The sequence below is a fragment of the Chanodichthys erythropterus genome, chromosome 6 (genome assembly GCF_024489055.1).
Source record: "Chanodichthys erythropterus isolate Z2021 chromosome 6, ASM2448905v1, whole genome shotgun sequence".
Taxonomy (NCBI): domain Eukaryota; kingdom Metazoa; phylum Chordata; class Actinopteri; order Cypriniformes; family Xenocyprididae; genus Chanodichthys; species Chanodichthys erythropterus.
In genome coordinates, this window is record NC_090226.1 from 34,933,216 (window position 1) to 34,954,045 (window position 20,830).

Genomic DNA, 20,830 nt, shown 5'->3' on the forward strand with positions numbered 1-20,830 from the left:
TCCAACCTGACAGAACTGGAGAGGATCTGCAAGGAGGAATGGCAGAGGATCCCCAAATCCAGGTGTGAAAAACTTGTTGCATCTTTCCCAAAAAGACTCATGGCTGTATTAGATCAAAAGGGTGCTTCTACTAAATACTGAGCAAAGGGTCTGCATACTTAGGACCATGTGATATTTCAGTTCTTCCTTTTTAATAAATCTGCAAAAATTCAACAATTCTGTGTTTTTCTGTCAATATGGGGTGCTGTGTGTACATTAAAGAGGAAAAAAATGAACTTAAATGATTTTAGCGGATGGCTGCAACATACTGTAACAAAGAGTGAAAAATTGTTTGCAGTGACAGTGCAAAGAATAACTGCAGTTATGGTCGTGTTATTAATTTGTGATCGCTGCAGGTGTGGGTGGATGCAGGCACTCAGATCTTCTTCTCATATGCAATATGTCTGGGTTGTCTGACGGCTCTCGGCAGCTACAACAGCTACAACAACAACTGCTACAGGTGAGAGTTGGTCATGTCAGCGTGTTTTGTCTAAACACACTCTCTGTTAAGGCTTTGAGTAACATCTGGTGTCACACAAATCATTATTAGAGGGCTAATTACATATAAACGTATTTGATGAAATAACACTAAGTTAGAGTTGTGCCTACAACCTCCTTTAAGTTTTACTGTGTTTATTTTGTACGACCTATAACCTCCAGTTTTACTCAACAGAAATGTTTCTATCATGTCAAAATGAAACTTCTACACGTATTATTCAGTAATCATTCATCCTCTTCAAGTCTGCATACATCTTTGCATCGGTCAGCTTTGCTCTGGTCACTGCAATCATTCTACATTCTCCTTGCAAAACTGCTAAAGCTCTCTCAGGTTACATGGAGATCTTTTTCTTGTCCACTCATAATTGAGATCTGGACTTGATCAACTTGACTCTCATCAGACCATAGAAACCTACATATGACTTCTTGCAAACTTTTGCTGAGATATGAAATTTAATGATGTCTTCTCATAAACTTTCCATTGAAGCTGTGACTGATAAAGCAGCCGAGCAACTGTTTGTTCACTCTCTGGTTTTCTGGCGACCCTCACAGATCTCCTTCAGTCATCTAATGTTTAGATATTTGTACTGGAAAACAAAAATACTGAGTAATAACATAATTTTTTGCAATGTTCCAAATTCAAGAGGTGTATTTATACTGCTGCACCAGAGCGGTGTCATATTAATGTGGCTGAATGGAATCAATTATATTAATTTTGTCATTATTTGTTAAAGGATTAGTTTACCTCAGAATGAAAATTTCCTGATAATTTACTCACCCCCATGTCATCCAAGATGTTCATGTCTTTCTTTCTTCAGTGGAAAAGAAATGGAGGTTTTTGAGGAAAACATTCCAGGATTTCTCCATATAGTGGACTTCACTGGGGTTCATCGGGTTGAAGGTCCAAATGTCAGTTTCAGTGCAGCTTCAAAGAGCTCTACATGATCCCAGACGAGGAATAAGAGTCTGATCTAGAGAAACCATCAGTCATTTTCTAAAAAAATAAACAAAAAGTATATACTTTTTAACCACAAATGCTTGTCTTGCACTGCGATCCAAAATTATGCATTACGTAATCATGTTGATGTCTCATTTTCTCCTCCAACTTCAAAATCGACATCGTTGTTTTACCTTTTTTTGTAAAGGCCTTTTGACTTAGTCTTTGCACGTTCACTTTGTAAACACTGGATCGGTACTTCCTCCTACATCACGCATGACCTTTCCAACATGATTACGTCATGCGTGGAGCATCACAGAGCAGTGCAAGACGAGCATTTGTGGTTAAAAAGTATATAATTTTAGTTTTTTTAGAAAATGACCAATGTATTCTCTAGATATGACTCTTATTCCTCGTCTGGGATCATGTAGAGCTCTTTGAAGCTGCACTGAAACTTACATTTGGATAAAAATCCTGGAATGTTTACCTCAAAAACCTTAATTTCTATTTGACTGAAGGTGAAAAAAGAAAGCGGTGAGTAAAGTATCAGGAAATTTTCATTTTGAATTGATCGAATCCTTCAATATTTTAGATCACTTTAACATGAAAGAGTCTTTTTTCTGTTGATCAGTCCACTGTGGTTCAATGCTGAGAGTCTAAAGAGGGGTGAATACTTTTGCATTTGTGCAGTTGCTGTGTGTGTTTGCAGGGACTGCATCATGCTGTGCTGTCTGAACAGTGGCACGAGTTTTGTGGCAGGATTTGCCATCTTCTCCGTCTTGGGCTTCATGGCATATGAACAGAATGTGCCAATAGAGGCAGTGGCAGAGTCAGGTGAGCTAAAACCTCCATTTGGAAATGTTTTTCACATTTTGTAAAATGCAAAAATTGTTTTGGCCTCGTACCAATTAGCTTTAGGTCATTTCTACAGAAAAGTAATATGTGTATGAGTGAGATACAGTGGGATGTCTACAGTAAGTCTGGTGTGTTTGGACTCCTGCATTAAAGCACTTCTCAGAAAAGCTTTTTATTGTATGACTTATTCAACAATTCAGCATTACTTATTTACTACAATAGAGCAAGACTGACTATAGAAGTGACTGAAACACACTTCAGGGGTTCAGAAACCAGCTAACATTATTATTAAGAAAAAATATGTTATTTGCTGTTTATTCAAAAACACACATTCAGTTGTTGAACCACTCAACCATAATCTTAGAGCAGTGGTTCTCAAAGCGGTTCCTGTACAATATAGAAAAAACAAGTGTATTCTTTCAAAAAATAATCCATAAACCTTATTTAATGAGCTTTTACTAGCTCCACTCATGGCATTTTTCTGCAGCCAGCATTACCGTATATAATGAACAGTAGCTCTGAGCTCATATTACAGCAGATTACTCTAGTGTTATGGCACAGTGATCTCTGCTCTTGGCCTGCTACTTTTGGACAGGTGTCTCTGTACTGCAAAACCAGAGCCAAGCCACATGGCATCGTTAGACTATTTCACCAGGACCATCATTAAGATAATTAAAGAGGACCTATTATGCTCTTTTACAAAGTCTTGATGTTGTTTTTGTGCTCTACTAGATTGAATGTTGATTATTTTCCTCATATACTGAAAAGCACAATGTTCTCCGATTGGTTGGCTAGAGCAGTGCGTTGTGATTGGTGATTGGGAAATGTACCGCCCCTTACCATAACCGCCAGTTTCAACACACTACTAACTAACTCAACCAGGCCCCGCCCCTTTATTCTGCATATCAATTATTTAAATGAGGAATATTGTGAAGAAATCTCAAGACGGAGGCGTTTCAGAGAGTTCAGAAACACTGACACTGATATAGAGAAGAACTCCCGCTGGAGGGACTTTTTCATGCTTTTTACCCCTCGATGGGATAAACTTTGTATTAACTTTCCATCTTTCCAGCATAATTAAAATCAGAAAGTGTAGTTATTTTATTGTGAAATGTATTCCAGGTCCTGGTCTAGCATTCATAGCATACCCTAAGGCTGTGACCATGATGCCGTGGTCTCCGCTGTGGGCCTGCCTCTTCTTCATGATGCTCATCTTCCTCGGACTCGACAGTCAGGTGACAAATGCACACATATTTACCCTTTAAAGGATTAGTTCACTTTCAAGTGAAAATTAGCCCAAGCGGAGTCACGTGGTGGCAAACGATTCCCCGTCTAGCAGTCAAAACCCGAAATTGAAAGATCTTTCGCTGAAATTAGTCAAATGAACGCTAATTTGCAGGTGGTAGCAAGTGATGTGATAACTATTAAAGCGACTACTACAGAACTTAAAGAGGTGATTAGTTTTGATCACCAGATTTGACGAAACCGAGAATCGCATCTCGCATGTTGAAGATTCAATGAATCGCCTGGCTGATGATACTGAGAGGATGGCAAAACTTGTGGACGAATTCTGGAATAAAGCTGAGGATTTAGAAAATCACAGCAGGCAGAATAACATCAAAATAATCAGCCTTAAAGAGGGGAAAGAAGCAGGCTGCAAAATGAACGAGCATGTCCAAAAGATCCTGTCAGAGAGGCTCGGGTTAACGGGGTCGGAGTTCGAGATTGAGTGGAGTCATCGGAGCTTCGGGCCAAAGCCTTATGATGAACAATGTCCTCGTTTATTTATATAGCACCTATCACAGACAAGGAGGGGTCACATGTTGCCTGACAGTTTAAATGAAGCCTTAATATCACTCATACCAAAACCGTATAGAAATAGGATGGATGCTAATTAACATCCCATAAGTTTATTAAATGTAGATTGTAATGTGTTAACAGAATTATTAGCCACATGATTAGAAAGTATTTTACCTAAAATTATACACAGAGATCAGGTGGGCTTTATTAAAAATAGATCTTCGTCTGACAATATGAGAAGGCTATTACATCTCATGTGGATGAATAATTCTAATCTAGATCCCATTGCTGCAATATCGCTTGATGCGGAAAAGGCCTTCGATAGGGTGGAGTGGAGGTTTCTTCTTCTTTTTCGGCTTTAATATGGTTTTCAGGTTAAAATTCTTTACTCCAATCCTAAAGCAGCTGTAATAACTAATGGAATAATGTCATCCTTTTTTAATATGTCTAGGTCTACCCGCCAAGGCTGCCCTCTTAGTCCACTACTTTTTACATTAGTTTTGGAACCTCTTGCTTCAATGTTTAGAGAGGAACCAAGAATTAAAGGTGTGTTTGCAGGGGAAAGAGAACATAAATTACTGTTATATGCTGATGACATATTGCTAGTAGTTAAAGACCCTGAAAATTAGCCCATACTTTACTCACCCTCAAGCTATCCCCGTGTGTATGACTTTCTTCTTTCTGATGAACACAATCGGAGTTATATTAATAAATATCCTGACGCATCCAAGCTTTATAATGGCAGTGAGCAGGATCAATGTGTATGAGCTGAAGAAAATGCCTCTGTCCACATCCATCCATCATAAACGTTTATGTGGTTGTTGTTTGCAGAATGTCACTGTATTATATACAAAATATCAAAACAATCGTCAGTTATTGTGAAGAAAGTTAACAGAAACACGTTTCAAAAAGTGAAGGTAGTGAGGGGAAATATCCTGTGGCAAATGATTGTCATGTCAGCGTTAAATTAGTATTACTGATATACTTTCATAGTTTTGTTGATATTTTGAATTCCATTTTACTAATTTTGCTAGTTTTTTGTCATTTTCATTCAGTTTTTATTATTATTTTTTTTTTATGTCTTTATAGTTTATTTTAGTATATCGTTTAAGTAATGAAATATTTTTTCTCTGTTTTTTGTTTTAGTTAATAATAATAACCCTGTCACGCTCCTCTCTGTCTAGTTTGTGTGTGTGGAGAGTCTTGTGACCGCGATCATTGACATGTATCCCAAAACCTTCCGCGTGGGCTATCGGAGAGAGCTTCTCATCCTGGGAATGTCTGTGGCCTCCTTCTTCCTGGGTCTAATAATGCTAACAGAGGTAAAGTCATACATTTATGTTCAAAACATGTTCTTTCCAGTGGCGTCAGTATTATAAGTACGACACAATCTTCGCCAGATGGCTGAACTTAGATTTGTTGTGAGCCCGCGTCGACACAATTATTCATCTCATAAAATAAGCATAATACATGCTAATGATAAATCCAGGTGTCTTATTCATCAAGGACAACATGATCATGTTAGTTTGTCATGCTTGGATTAATTTAGTTAATTGTTAACCTATGCCTCTTGATCCTGGTAAACAGTTTTTCATGTGTACAAAAGCGTGATTTGTAGTGTATTTTCACTAAGGCAGTGTCAGCACCTGGCATGTTACTGCGGTTCCTGCTTTGCATTTATGACTGGAGTGAGGGTAAAAATAGGCCTGTATTCAGGCAGAGACAGGAGGACGCTCTCCATCAGTAATGTGCAGTCAGGTGAACGCTTTCACTCTGTGTTTCATGAATAAAGCCATCCGACTGTGGAACGAAGCCTCTCCGGTGTGGAATGTCAGACTGTTACTAGGATGAGAAGGAGATGAAGATGCTTTGAAAGCCCTTTTCTGTATGGCAGTAGTGAACCATTGATCCATAAAATGCAGTGAATATGTGAGCATCCTCAGGATGGTTTTAACCATGGTTGTCTGATATTATCACTAGCTGTGTTTCCATCCACATTTGCAAATTAAAGGTAGGGTAGGAAATTTCAGAGCGGCTAGCTATGAAAGCATTAGATCACACCCTTCCTGCAGAGCGCTGATTGGAGTGCAATGATTTCTTTCTTTTTTTTTTTTTTTTGGTCTTGAAACTTCCACAGACGATATACGTAACTTTTTAACATTTAAACCACTTCTATTATTGATTGCTATCAAGATATGAAGACAGTTTCAACCAGAATAACAAAAAAGTGTTCAAGGTGCACCTTACATGTGCAAAATTGGAATATGGCATAAATCATTTGCAAATAAAGCAGCATTTCTGTCCCATGTGTTCAAGAGAACAAAACTGTCACTTCCAGGAAATTGGCACAAAATGTAAGTTGCTTCAATCGGCTTTTTCCCTCCATCATGAATGAGTTGGTCTCGGAGCGACAGACGAAACACAGTAAACACAAAAATGTTCTCTTGCGTTCGGATGCTGGTGTTTGAGAACATTATCGTGTGAGGCGCTTCTGGAGGGAAATAAACCAAATCATTCTGATGACAGCCTTTGACTCAGAACCACCAAACCAACATTTGAGATGCTGTGATGCCATTGGTCCGCTGGTTAGTCCAGTTATCCAATCACAACCTCTGATGAGGTTTTTGTTGGGCATCGAGGGATTTTTTTGGTAGTTTGTCCATGTGCATGTCTTCTAATCGGATAAATAATTATCAATTGAGCACATATGTTTTTTGTATTTTTTATGTGCATCTTGGCCCATTTTTCCATCCAGTGTTTTTGTTGCAACATCCCAAAATTCGTAAACATATCATGCTACAGCCACAGTACTGCATGTTTGTCCTGTGTTTCCTCTGACTGTGTGTTCTGCTCTGTTAGGGTGGCATGTATGTGTTCCAGCTCTTTGACTCGTATGCAGCCAGTGGCATGTGTTTGTTGTTTGTGGCCATCTTTGAGTCCATCTGCATTGGCTGGATCTATGGTAAGACACTGCTTCGTTTGGAAATATAACAATATTCACCACTTAATATGAATATCTTCCTTACTGAGCATCTATAGTCTAACCATCCTCTGCCAAATAATCGCTCTCTAATGCAGTTTTCACTCCTTAACTTCCAAATCTGGTATTTCATTTCTTGGTAGTTAAGTGTTAGACTGCAAAACAATTTTCTTCCTCAGTAATTTTGTCTTATTTTCCAGTACAAAATACCTAAGAAAAAAAAATCATCAAAATGAAGTGAGTTTGTGGTTAAAACAAGAAAAAATATCTGTCAGTGGGACACAGATCAAAAAAGTTTTCATATCACATTCTGTCACACGATCTAGCAATACCAGCTGTAATCTATCAGAATATGTCATTATTAGACATACTTGTGCCAGCAGATGCTTTTCTATTTTAATTATTAATGTCAATGTTCACAGTATTATCACATTTCTGTAACTGTAATGCCACCTGCTGGCAAGCGTCAGATAGTGCATGTAACAAATCAGTGAAATATGTTTTCAAGCAGAGAGATACAGCCATCTCAAGTCTTATATTTGTAGTTCATAAATACATACAGTGTATTTTTGGGGAGATATATTGTAAGTGAATAACAGAATCATTGATCTGTATCCTCAGGTGGTGACAGGTTTTATTTGAACATTGAGGACATGATTGGATACAAGCCCATCTTCTTCATCAAATGGTGCTGGAAGTACTTCACACCCGGCATCTGTGCTGTGAGTTGAATCTGATGCACCAAGAGTCGAGATATTTACAGTCTATGAGTCATAAATGCTAAGCTTTTGGTCATATGATTGTGTTTTCAGGGCATCTTCCTGTTTTTCCTGATCAAGTACAAACCGCTGAAGTATAATAATGTGTACACGTATCCAGACTGGGGTTATGGGATCGGCTGGATGATGGCCATGTCCTCTATGGTTTGCATCCCTCTGGGAATCTTATTCCAGATCTGGAAAACGGAAGGAACTTTCCGCGAGGTAAAAGGCTTTTTTTCAGTTCTAGCTTTTTGAACTTGGTCATTGTGTGTGTCCACGCCACCGATCCTGTTATCAGACAGATTTCTTTTGTCGTTTTATCTAGCTCGAACAAACAACGGTGGGTGGAGTTAGTGTAAATAGACACTCCATATCGTTTCTTTGTTTTCAGTTTTTCAAAATGCAAAAAGGTTCTGTCTATTTCCAGGTTTAAATGAAATTTGATTTCCTGTAGTTATTATTACCTTCGAGTCAAGCTATGCTGACAGTTATTTAGCTTTAGCGTTTATTTAGCATATACACAGCATTGCTCTTTGTACCCGATAAACATCACTGAAGACATGCGTCATCATTTCCTACCCACTTCACTGTCCTTGATTCACCCCACTGAACCTGTCATATTTCTGGCAATGATTTTAGATAGGAGGTAGAAAATATTTTTCAGTGTGTACTTGAGAGAAAAAAAAAACATCATATCTCTTGAGGTGCCGTGACATGCCGAAGATGAAAGTAGTTTGGGCACTGCGGAGTGTAGAGATATAGTGAGCGTAGCACAGAATTGATGGCAAAGTGTGGGCGTGACGCGGGCGCTGCCCTGACGTGACCCCATTGTGCCATGTCTTATTGATTGTGTCTGCTTCAGAAAACATACAGAGCTGTGTGATGAGGTTAGTGTATAACACGGCAGAAATCTTTTTCTTAATCAGTAATCTTGCCTTGATTTAACTACTCTGGAGTAGCAGGAAAATGGTATGACAAAAGTAAAGGCAGCACACGAAGTACTGAAGGTGCATTCACACCATGTTGTAATTACTGCAATTATGTGATTTCAACTTGTGAAAAGCGTTCATGTCCTTGTAGAGCTTGTGATTAGAGCTTGTTATAGGAATTTTCTTAAAGCTCCCACTTGACCACTACCACGTGACCGCTACACTACCTGACCGCTGCAGGTTCATTTAGCTGCTGATAGTGGTGCTGAAATGCATATTTCCCAGTCCGAGGACTTGAACAGCTCTGAAAATAATGCATCATTTCGAGACTACTGTAATTACAACATGACGTAATTGGTCCCCAGGCGCTGCCGGATCATTTCCATAATGACCAACGCAATCTACATAGAGGAGTGCAAATTAGCGTCTGGTTTAAGACATGCTTTTTTGTGCGGTAAATAATGATGCAAATACCAGTAATTTGACTAGCACAAACATTAGTAAACCACCTTGCATGATTCATTTAAATACATTTTGCATCTGAAAGGGAAACTCCTACAAATGCATATGCAATAAGGTCAGCCGCAAAAATAACTGTCCATGACTTTTGATAATTTTTCACTGTATCTTTAGTAAATCCAGACAGTAGTTTTTTGAATGCCAAAACAGGGTTTGCGTTTGTGTAAGCTGTTAGTAAATCTGGCCATATGTTATAAGCGCGTCCCATCTGGTAATCAAAAGTAGTGGTCTTTGCACCCACTTGGGCCAAATACAGGAAATACGTCATGCAAGTAGACAAGTGGTCAAGTGCAAAGAGCACTTGGGTATTGAGACGGACCCTCAGAGTCTGAAAACCTTGATTAGCTAGACCTTGGAGCTAAATTCAGGGCAGTGGCCCGCCAGCGCCAGATTGGAGAAACCCTGCCTTAGACCCTTGCTTATATCATAAAATATTCTAGTAAAATGTTATGTTGTCATTGTGTTCACAAATGTTATTGCACTCTTAAAAATATAGGTTCTAAAATGGGGTTTTCACAGCAATGCCATAGACAGGGAGCTCAAACTGGAGGGTCACTGTATTGCAGAGTTTAGCTCCAACCCTAATCAAAAAAACCTGAACTAGCTAATTAAGGTCTTCAGGATTACTAGTGTTTTGGAACTGGTTGGAGGTAAACTCTGCAGAACAGTGGACCTACAGGAGCAGAGTTTGACAAATGCCATAGAAATAACGTTTTTGGTTCCACAAAGAAACTTTCAGTGATGAGTTCTTAAAAGAACCATTTTTTTCTCAGTGACATTTTAATAATCTAAGGATTATAGTGAAAAGGTTTTATGGATGTTGAAGGTTCTTCATGGAAATATAAAGTTATGTCATGAAACACTAGATGGTTAGAAATCCTTAACTCAACATGCTTGTATCATATTCTATAGGGCACAGCTGATTGGTTCCTGTTGTATCACTAGCCAATGATCTCGCTGCTCAACCTTAAAATACTAAATGGTTAACATTTGCTGTAGCAGTTGCAGGATGCGTTCAGAAATCCTCCACCTTCCCCAGCTCCACCTGTATATATCTGCTATAGGTATTTCATGTATGCTAAATTGTAGAGCAGCAGCATGTCTTACTTGCTCACCGCAGCATATTGCGTATGTACTGGCTGTAGCAAGACCCATACTTGCTCTGCAGCAGCAGCAATAACAGTAGCAGCAGTATCATCAGCAGCAGCAATAATAACAGCAGCAACAGCAGCAGCAGCAGTAATAACAAAAGCAGCAATAAAAGCAGCAGCAATATCATCATCATCAGCAGCAGCAATAATAACAACAGCAGCAGCAGCAGTAATAACAAAAGCAGCAATAAAAGCAGCAGCAGCAATATCAGCAGCATCAATAGCAGCAGTAGCAGCAGGAATAACAAAATCAGCAGCAGCAATAACAAAAGCAGCAGCATAAATTACAGCAGCAATAACAACATCAGCAGCAGCAGCAATATCATCATCAGCAGCAATATCAGTGCCAGCCGTAATAACAGCAGCAGCAATAACAGTAGCAGAGGCAATAACAGCAGCAGCAATAACAGCAGCAGCAATAACAGTAGCAGAGGCAATAACAGCAGCAGCAATAACAGCAGCAGCAGCAATAACTGCAGCAGCAATAACAGCAGCAGCAATAACAGCAGCAGCAGCAATAACAGCAGCAGCAATAACAGTAGCAGAGGCAATAACAGCAGCAGCAATAACAGCAGCAGCAGCAATAACAGCAGCAGCAATAACAGTAGCAGAGGCAATAACAGCAGCAGCAATAACAACAGCAGCAGCAATAACAACAGCAGCAGCAATAACAACAGCAGCAGCAATAACAGCAGCAGCAGCAATAACAGCAGCAGCAATAACAGTAGCAGAGGCAATAACAGCAGCAGCAATAACAGCAGCAGCAATAACAGTAGCAGAGGCAATAACTGCAGCAGCAATAACAGCAGCAGCAATAACAGTAGCAGAGGCAATAACAGCAGCAGCAATAACAGCAGCAGCAATAACAGTAGCAGAGGCAATAACTGCAGCAGCAATAACAGCAGCAGCAATAACAGTAGCAGAGGCAATAACAGCAGCAGCAATAACAGCAGCAGCAGCAATAACTGCAGCAGCAATAACAGCAGCAGCAATAACAGCAGCAGCAGCAATAACAGCAGCAGCAATAACAGTAGCAGAGGCAATAACAGCAGCAGCAATAATAACAGCAGCAGCAATAACTGCAGCAGCAATAACAGCAGCAGCAATAACAGCAGCAGCAATAACAGCAGCAGAGGCAATAACAGCAGCAGCAATAACAGTAGCAGAGACAATAACAGCAGCAGCAATAACAGCAGCAGCAGCAATATCAGCAGCATCAATAGCAGCAGTAGCAGCAGCAATAACAAAATCAGCAGCAGCAATAACAAAAGCAGCAGCAGCAATATCATCAGCAGCAGCAATAACAAAAGCAGCAGCAGCATAAATTACAGCAGCAATAACAACAGCAGCAGCAGCAGCAGCAATATCATCATCAGCAGCAATATCAGTGCCAGCCGTAATAACAGCAGCAGCAATAACAGTAGCAGAGGCAATAACAGCAGCAGCAGCAATAACAGTAGCAGAGGCAATAACAGTAGCAGAGGCAATAACAGCAGCCACAGCAATAACTGCAGCAGCAATAACAGCAGCAGCAATAACAGCAGCAGCAGCAATAACAGCAGCAGCAGCAATAACTGCAGCAGCAGCAATAACTGCAGCAGCAATAACAGCAGCAGCAATAACAGCAGCAGCAGCAATAACTGCAGCAGCAATAACAGCAGCAGCAGCAATAACTGCAGCAGCAATAACAGCAGCAGCAATAACAGCAGCAGCAGCAATAACAGCAGCAGCAGCAATAACAGCAGCAGCAATAACAGTAGCAGAGGCAATAACAGCAGCAGCAATAATAACAGCAGCAGCAATAACAGCAGCAGCAGCAGCAATAACTGCAGCAGCAATAACTGCAGCAGCAATAACAGCAGCAGCAATAACAGCAGCAGCAATAACAGTAGCAGAGGCAATAACAGCAGCAGCAATAACAGCAGCAGCAGCAATAACAGTAGCAGAGGCAATAACAGCAGCAGCAATAACAGCAGCAGCAGCAATAACTGCAGCAGCAATAACAGCAGCAGCAATAACAGCAGCAGCAATAACAGTAGCAGAGGCAATAACAGCAGCAGCAGCAGCAATAACTGCAGCAGCAATAACAGCAGCAGCAATAACAGCAGCAGCAATAACAGTAGCAGAGGCAATAACAGCAGCAGCAGCAATAACTGCAGCAGCAATAACAACAGCAGCAATAACAGCAGCAGCAGCAATAACAGCTGCAGCAATAACCGCAGTAGCAGCAATAACAGCAGCAGCAATAACTGCAGCAGCAATAACAGCAGCAGCAATAACAGCAGCAGCAATAACAGTAGCAGAGGCAATAACAGCAGCAGCAATAACTGCAGCAGCAGCAATAACAGCAGCAGCAGCAATAACTGCAGCAGCAATAACAGCAGCAGCAATAACTGCAGCAGCAATAACAGCAGCAGCAATAACTGCAGCAGCAATAACAGCAGCAGCAATAACTGCAGCAGCAATAACAGCAGCAGCAATAACAGCAGCAGCAATAACAGCAGCAGCAGCAATAACTGCAGCAGCAATAACAGCAGCAGCAGCAATAACAGCAGCAGCAGCAATAACAGCAGCAGCAGCAATAACAGCAGCAGCAATAACTGCAGCAGCAATAACAGCAGCAGCAATAACAGCAGCAGCAGCAATAACAGCTGCAGCAATAACAGCAGCAGCAGCAATAACAGCAGCAGCAATAACTGCAGCAGCAATAACAACAGCAGCAATAACAGCAGCAGCAATAACAGCAGCAGCAATAACAGTAGCAGAGGCAATAACCGCAGCAGCAATAACAGTAGCAGAGGCAATAACAGCAGCAGCAATAACAACAGCAGCAGCAATAACAGCAGCAGCAGCAATAACTGCAGCAGCAATAACAGCAGCAGCAATAACAGCAGCAGCAATAACTGCAGCAGCAATAACAGCAGCAGCAATAACAGCAGCAGCAGCAGCAATAACTGCAGCAGCAATAACAGCAGCAGCAATAACAGCAGCAATAACTGCAGCAGCAATAACAGTAGCAGAGGCAATAACAGCTGCAGCAATAACAGCAGCAGCAGCAATAACAGCAGCAGCAGAAATAACAGCTGCAGCAATAACAGCAGCAGCAGCAATAACAGCAGCAGCAATAACTGCAGCAGCAATAACAGCAGCAGCAATAACAGCAGCAGCAATAACAGTAGCAGAGGCAATAACAGCAGCAGCAATAACAGCAGCAGCAGCAATAACTGCAGCAGCAATAACAGCAGCAGCAATAACAGCAGCAGCAGCAATAACAACAGCAGCAATAACTGCAGCAGCAATAACAGCAGCAGCAATAACAGCAGCAGCAGCAATAACAGTAGCAGAGGCAATAACAGCAGCAGCAATAACAGTAGCAGAGGCAATAACAGCAGCAGCGGCAATAACTGCAGCAGCAATAACAGCAGCAGCAATAACAAAAGCAGCAGCAATAACAAAAGCATCAGAAATAACAGCAGCAGCAACAATAAAAAAAAGCATCAGCAATAACAAAAGCAGCAGCTGCAATATCATCATCAGCAGCAATATCAGTGCCAGCAGCAATATCAGCAGCATCAATAGCAGCAGTAGCAGCAGCAGCAGCAATAACAAAAGCATCAGCAATAACAACAGCAGCAGCAATATCAGTGCCAGCCATAATAACAGCAGCAGCAGCAGCAATATCAGCAGCAGCAATATCAGCAGCATCAATAGCAGCAGGAATAAAAGCAGTAGCATAAATAACAGCAGCAGCAATAATAATAATAGTAGTAGCAGCAATAACAACAGCAATATCAGCAGCAGCAACAATAACAATATCAGCAGCAGCAGTGTAGCAGACCTGTTCCGCCAAAACCAAATATATCATTGTCAATAACATTGTCATATTCATTACCATGCCAAACACTCAGAGAGTTGTCATGATAGAGCTACTGATGCCAATAAAGAACCTTTTTTAGAGTATATACTGTAAGTACAGGACAATAACTGTGATAAAAAGTTCCACAAATGCACTCAGACTGCTCATTATAATACGGGTGTAATTTTGCAGAGGATCAAGAAGCTGACCACACCCAGCGCTGATCTGAAAATGAGGGGACGCCTCGGCTCCAGGGGTCCTTGCGCTATCAATGATGCTGATGCCAAAATGAGGGCGGATGGCAAGATCTCCACCATCACAGAGAAGGAGACACATTTCTAAACCCAAGACACAGACATCACCGGCACAACAGACAGAAATGTGAAGAAACAAATATCTTTGCCTTTATTTTTAAAGAGAGAAAACTATGATCACATTTGTAGTGTTGCTTTTTTGCACAAACAGGTAACACATCACAATTTAACGTCATGATTTGTATCAGAGTGTATCTAAATCTAGATAAAACTGTTGTCGTGTTGCATAACTCTTTGTCACATTAGTCATTTCTGTACGTGTAGAATGAAGCCGAGGTATAATGTGCTGTGAAATGTTTTTACACGTTGCCTCTCGGCTCAGTGCAGATTACTGTAGAGTACTGTTCTAATGGATAGGAGATGTATTGATGACCACTCCAAACGTTGGCTGTATGTTTGTAGATGAGGCTCAGTGTTGTCAGATACGCTGTGATTCGCTGTCCTTCAGCTAGCATTGACTCGCAGGGCGAGCGTGACGTAGCGAGCCCATTTTCCACGCTGTCTTACGCGGCTCGAATTCTTGGCCATTTCACACCAATTAAACTGAGTTTGATTGAAGGTGACAGACCAAACAGTTTATCACTATGATTTTTTGTTTGTTTTTATTTCAGACTGGTGATCTCATCATGAACCCTTCATTAAAGTTCATGTACATTTAGATGTTTTTTGTCTAATGGTTTGCATGTGAGGACAACACGAAAGGCATCGCACTGCTTGCTGTGCAAAAGTGCACATATTAAACATCTTAACAGCACCTTAAAAGTAATCCGTACAGCTCACTATGTTCACTGATAATCTAGTCTTCATTCACGTTCTGATTAAAAAAATGCCATTAATGAGAAAATGGTATTGATGAACCATTAATTAACGTACACAAATGTTGGCTAGATGTGAGGGTGAGTACATGATGACAATGTAGAGAATATTCGGGTGAAATATACTTGTAATGGTATGTATTCAGTGATAAATAGATTTGCTGTGGAAAGTTTGATTCCATCCAAAGTATAAAAGGCCACCAATCGGATCCTAACTCTTTCGCCAAGAGGAAGTGCACAAAGAAGTACACTACGAAAAAAAAATAAATAATAATAATTCCTCATTATTTTTGTCTTGTTTTCCAGTACAAATATCTACATTCTTAAATGAAAATAAATTTACTGGAAAAGAAATGTTTACTGAAAAGATTATCAAAATGTAGTGAGCTTAAGAACAAATATCTGCCAATGGTGTCAGGAAAATCAACTTAATTGGTAAAGGGAAAACAAGATTTGCATTTTTGCAGTGTAGTTCTTTCATGTCTATTTGAGGGGTTGTGGCCCAGTAATTGACATCCATTAAGTAATTAGGAAGCAGAGGAAATGCGTTCGAATAACCCTTGCCATTCAACAGCCATAAGTACTTTGATCAAACTGTACTGATCTGTAATGTACTATCACAGTGAAGAGCACTTTTTGTTCGTCGTTCACTCAGGATGCGCTGTGAGCCCTGTGCACATGCATGCAATCTTTGGTCTGGTCTGTTTCATCGTGACTTCATCAGTTTGTGCAAGTAAAATTGTTTGTGTTTTAATAGCTGGTTAACTTTTCAGAAATATGTATATTTTTACATTTCTTTAGTTTTTTTGTGAACTATTTCTTGATGAAACAAAACTGTTTCTCTGAGGACTTTTGATATGTCATTCAACAATCAAGTTCTAAGTATATGATGGAATTGTTATATGTGCTGTTTACACAGATTTTGGTATTCACAGGACATATGAATTGTGTGCTTACTCATTTTTAAAAATAAAAGTTAAAAAGGGGCAGATTTGTTTGGGTGTTTCATTCATTTTAGCTGCTTAAAAGTAAACAATCACTTCTGTACTAATGTAAGTGTAACATTTTGGGAAGGTATTGGATGGTGGTGTATTTTTTTCTCTCAATATGCTCACAACAGTGAGGCCCTGACAAGCTAGAAAAAGAGAAATACTCACATGACCTTATTTTCACCCACAAGGTCACTGCCAGTGCCTTTAAAAACATGAACCCCCGGTTTCACAGACAGGGCTTAAGTCTAGTCCCAGACTAAGTTGTTTAAACAGTTTTAACTGACAGCAACTAGCACTGACATATCTTAAAATATGTCAGTGCCATTGTTTTGTCTCAAGATGCACACCAGTAATGATTTTTTTCTAAGGCATGATTATAAAAGCTACTTAAATGTCCTAATTGAACTAAGGCCTAATACTGCCTTAATCTAAGCCCTGTCTGTGAAACCAGGCCAAAGAGTTAGACCACATACTAGTTGGTTAAACCATATACAGTTCCATCTTAAGCTGCGTTTGTCCCAGGAACTTTTTCCCCCCAGACCTGTTACTGTCTGCGTTTCCATCACAGTCTAGAGTACCGTGAAGATTAGGCAAAATAGTCTGGTGATTAAGACTGCACGGGACTTTCCCATTCCCACTGGATTTTTTCCTCCACATATAAGCTTAATAAAGCCTGAACCTCGTCGTTGGTTATAGTTTTTAAACTCCATTGTTGAATTGAATAGCAAACAACTCTTACTGCACGCACCACAACAGAATTAAAAAAAAAAAAAAAATTAAATGGTGGTTGAAATAAAATGGTGCATGGGGTCAACCAATCAAAATGCTGCATGAACTTAACCATTCAGCATGTTCAGCATCCAAGTCCCACCCTCAAAAGTTCCTGAACTTTGAAAAAGTACTACCTCGTGAGCAGGGACTTTCTGAGGGGGGAATTATTACCCAGAACTTCATTTAGACCCTGGTCCCTGCGGTCGAAACACACTGAGTACTACACCAAAGTCCCTAGATCCTGGGGAAAGTTCCTGCGGTGGAAACATGGCTATCATCATTGAATGCCTAATGACTTCATTGAGATTCTAAAAAGAATATATAAACGCTTATATAATAACGCTTCAGGTCCAAAATTTATTAAAAACATTTATGTAAAACTGACCCATTCCTTCTTGGCTTTTTGCTTTTTTGGTTGTTTGTTTTCCTATTCCTTTGGATTTGCTTGCCACATATTCAAAATGTGTGTCCCCTTGTGAGGTGTGGAAGCTTAGGGGTTTTGACCACTCACTCATGGTAGCACGCTCACAGATGGGTAGATCCAGAGATGGGCACTCGAGTTAGTGATTCAGACTCAAGTCGCATTTTAATACACTTCAGACTTGACTCGGACACAACCTGAAATGACTTCAGACTCGACTCGACACAAAAGACAAAAACAACTCAAGTTTAAAAACAACTCAAGTTTTACCCTTAACTACTGATATAATAAAGAATTTGTGTTGTGTTTGGGTGGTTTTATAATATCTGCGTCACATACTGTATATTTCCCTATGTGTAGTGGTAGATCGGACTCTTGAAGAATGCTTGGGTGAGAATAATTAGTGGTCTTGAATGCATCAGGTGCTGCATTTCATCAAATGAGAAGAAAAAAGAGCTTGGTCTATATGGATGGGATCTAGTGGGTAGATCCACTACCCCTAAAGCCTGCTTGTGCATTTTGTGGCAGGAGGATGGGTCTCTGCAGCTTCCTTCCACCATTCTCTCTGGTGTAGATCTGGACCTCCAGGCTCCAGCGACGCTTTTAAAGAATGTGCTGTTAGCTGACTGGAGAATGTGCTGTATGAGGAGAGAATCACACAGTACGCACATTGTTGTCTCTCATAAGAGTAAAGAACTCAGTGTTAAACACATGGCTGTCCATCAAGCAGAAGCACATGTGGACAGGGATCTTCATTTGGCAGGTATTACAATCCCTGGTATGATTCTCGCTTGGGCCGCGAGAGGTCCCAAATCCCGGACGAGCCCCCAATTTATGTTACGATCCCTGGTCTAGGTCAGGGTGTAGCATAAACAACACAACAATACTTATTGATTACTCACTTTTATTTTAATTTCTTGTTCTCTTGTTCATTTTCAATGTGTTTTTTTTTGTGTGTGTGTGTGTGTGTGTGTACACAATTATTCTTGAAAAAAATAAAAAAGAAAAGAATTCAGAAGCAAAATCTTCAGAGGTGAGCCAATGCCAAAACAATAAACAAACAGAAACTAACTTTCCAACAAAAGAACTACCTTCCCTGTGAATCAAAATAAAAGAAACAACACATACAATAACATACCCTATATCCTTATTTAAATGTAATGGCCTTTTAGCCTACAAAAAAAGAAAAAAAAAGAAAAAAGAAAAAAAGGCACTCACCCCTTACGGCTTCCCAAAATAATTAAGAAGCTACCGACATGATCAACAAGACATTGATGTTCTGGACATAAGGATCATATAATACCAAAAGTGGCTAACAGCAGTCTGTTAGAGCAGAAATTACAATCTGTCTCACTACATGTCCACCAGCTAACACACAGTACCACACCAAATAGTCATGAACAATGAAAGAGGCAGAAAACTCCCTCCATTGGAATACCAGGGGAATTTATAGTCCTGGACTCTTTTCTGGTCCAAGAACCAACAGCCAGGATTACATATTATGTCCAAGACCAATCCTACAAGAGGAAAAGGAGACAGCGGCAACAACAACAGAACCAACGTATAACACATTACGTCATTGGCGTAACAGCAGGTGAGCTATAAAGTGCTTTCCCCAGTCCAAAGAATCCCCAGAGTTGATTCATCCATTGTCTGGTATTATTAAATTGATTTTTGGCCCAAAACACCATTAAGCCCAAATATGACAAGTAGCAACCCATACTCTCCTGCTGCACTGAGACATGCTTGCAATGTTGTTGTTTCTCCCCTTTCATTTGCAGTGTTTTCAAAGCATGGTGATCCTACTTCAGCCAACTCCTGCAGACACAAAGTAGTCCTGTAGGCCTGTTTCAACGTAGTTCCAGGTGTGTCCTGAGAGGTCCTGGATCCCAAGCTCAGTAATAATATCGCTGTAAGAAGCAAACCATTTTCGCATAGAAACGGTTAAAGCAGCCTGCTTGGGTAGAAGAGATGCCTCTGGCTTCCTTATACTGAGGCCTGGGTTTCTCCTTAGAAAGCTGTGAAACCAGTAGTGAACTGCCTTTGTAGAGGCAATACCTAGATTCCATTGAATTCTGCAATTTGGGTGGCAAGAACTTGTATTTCTGGTTTTCTCATGGGCAACTCTCTCTTGCTCAGATCTTTGACTAGCTCTGCTAGCTGGAACTCATCCTCTTAAGGAATGCGGGACTTTCTTCCAACAATGTGCTTATAGCCCTTTACAACTTCCTTCACTCGCATCTGCAGAGTTGGTTTTGGAACATTCAACGCTCTCCTTGTGGCCCCTTCATCCTTTCCTCAATCCACTTGTTGTATTTTTATTATTGCTGTTTTTTTTCTGTGTTTTCTCTTTTTCTTTATTTCTACATCTCTCACTGGTGCCATTCTACTCTGCAATAGCTTAAAGTTAAGAATGTATTAAGGTCATTGCTAAACTTAGTTTTAGGTTAAGTTTAGTTAGTGTATTGGGGAAAATTGTCATATCTATTACATTGCACAAACCTTCCATGGAAGCATGAATACGGTGTACAACTGCAACAAAATCAGTAAAAATGTGTAACTGTCATGGGTTGCATAAATTAAGAGGTTGAGAAGCACCAGTTCAGAGCATACACAATGGTTCTCTATTGCCAGGTTAATAATTTTCTTAATTAGCAATGCCTTCAAGCAGTGTCCCAATCACCCAAATTGTGTTTGGGTGGATGGGACAAATTAAAAACCACCTAATTCTCAAAAGAGAAACATGATTTAACATATTCCTCAGAACTGAATGCAGTTCAATTGGCCCTTTAATAGGTGGAAGAGGCTCATTTGCTTCAAGTCTTATTTGCTCTGATACTTTATCAAGCTTTATAATCTGAAATAGGGCTGAAAAAAAGAGGAAAATCTGACTCAAGACAGGATATTCCCATAAAAACCCTCCAGAACCTGTTCAGAACTCAACATCTAGGAATAAACATCTTTTTTGTGGATGCCTGCTCACATGGGGATTGTGGGAAATCTGCCAATACCATTATTTTGATTTTCTTATGAAAAAACAAAACAATCTCTGCTGTAAACTATACAGGGAACCCTCTTATTTGGTACATTACTATAATATTAGAAGTTAAAATTAAAAACAGATCCCAAACTATTATATTCAACTGCTAGTTATTTTCAGATATAATTACACTCAAATAAAAACTGAAATGT

At 40.0% G+C, this 20,830-nt stretch overlaps 1 protein-coding gene across 2 annotated transcripts in view; it reads left to right on the forward strand.

The window, feature by feature from the left end:
* slc6a11b (solute carrier family 6 member 11b) overlaps positions 1–16,435 on the forward strand; it is a 30,467-nt gene extending 14,032 nt beyond the window's left edge. For both annotated transcript variants that reach the window (XM_067388781.1, XM_067388782.1), the window contains 8 exons: positions 396–499; positions 2,184–2,308; positions 3,452–3,564; positions 5,314–5,451; positions 6,989–7,091; positions 7,731–7,831; positions 7,922–8,092; positions 14,518–16,435. In XM_067388781.1, the coding sequence (XP_067244882.1) occupies positions 396–499; positions 2,184–2,308; positions 3,452–3,564; positions 5,314–5,451; positions 6,989–7,091; positions 7,731–7,831; positions 7,922–8,092; positions 14,518–14,667 (1,005 nt within the window). In that variant the 3' untranslated portion in view covers positions 14,668–16,435. The remainder of the gene's footprint in view (positions 1–395; positions 500–2,183; positions 2,309–3,451; positions 3,565–5,313; positions 5,452–6,988; positions 7,092–7,730; positions 7,832–7,921; positions 8,093–14,517) is intronic.
* The last annotated feature ends 4,395 nt before the right edge of the window (positions 16,436–20,830 follow it).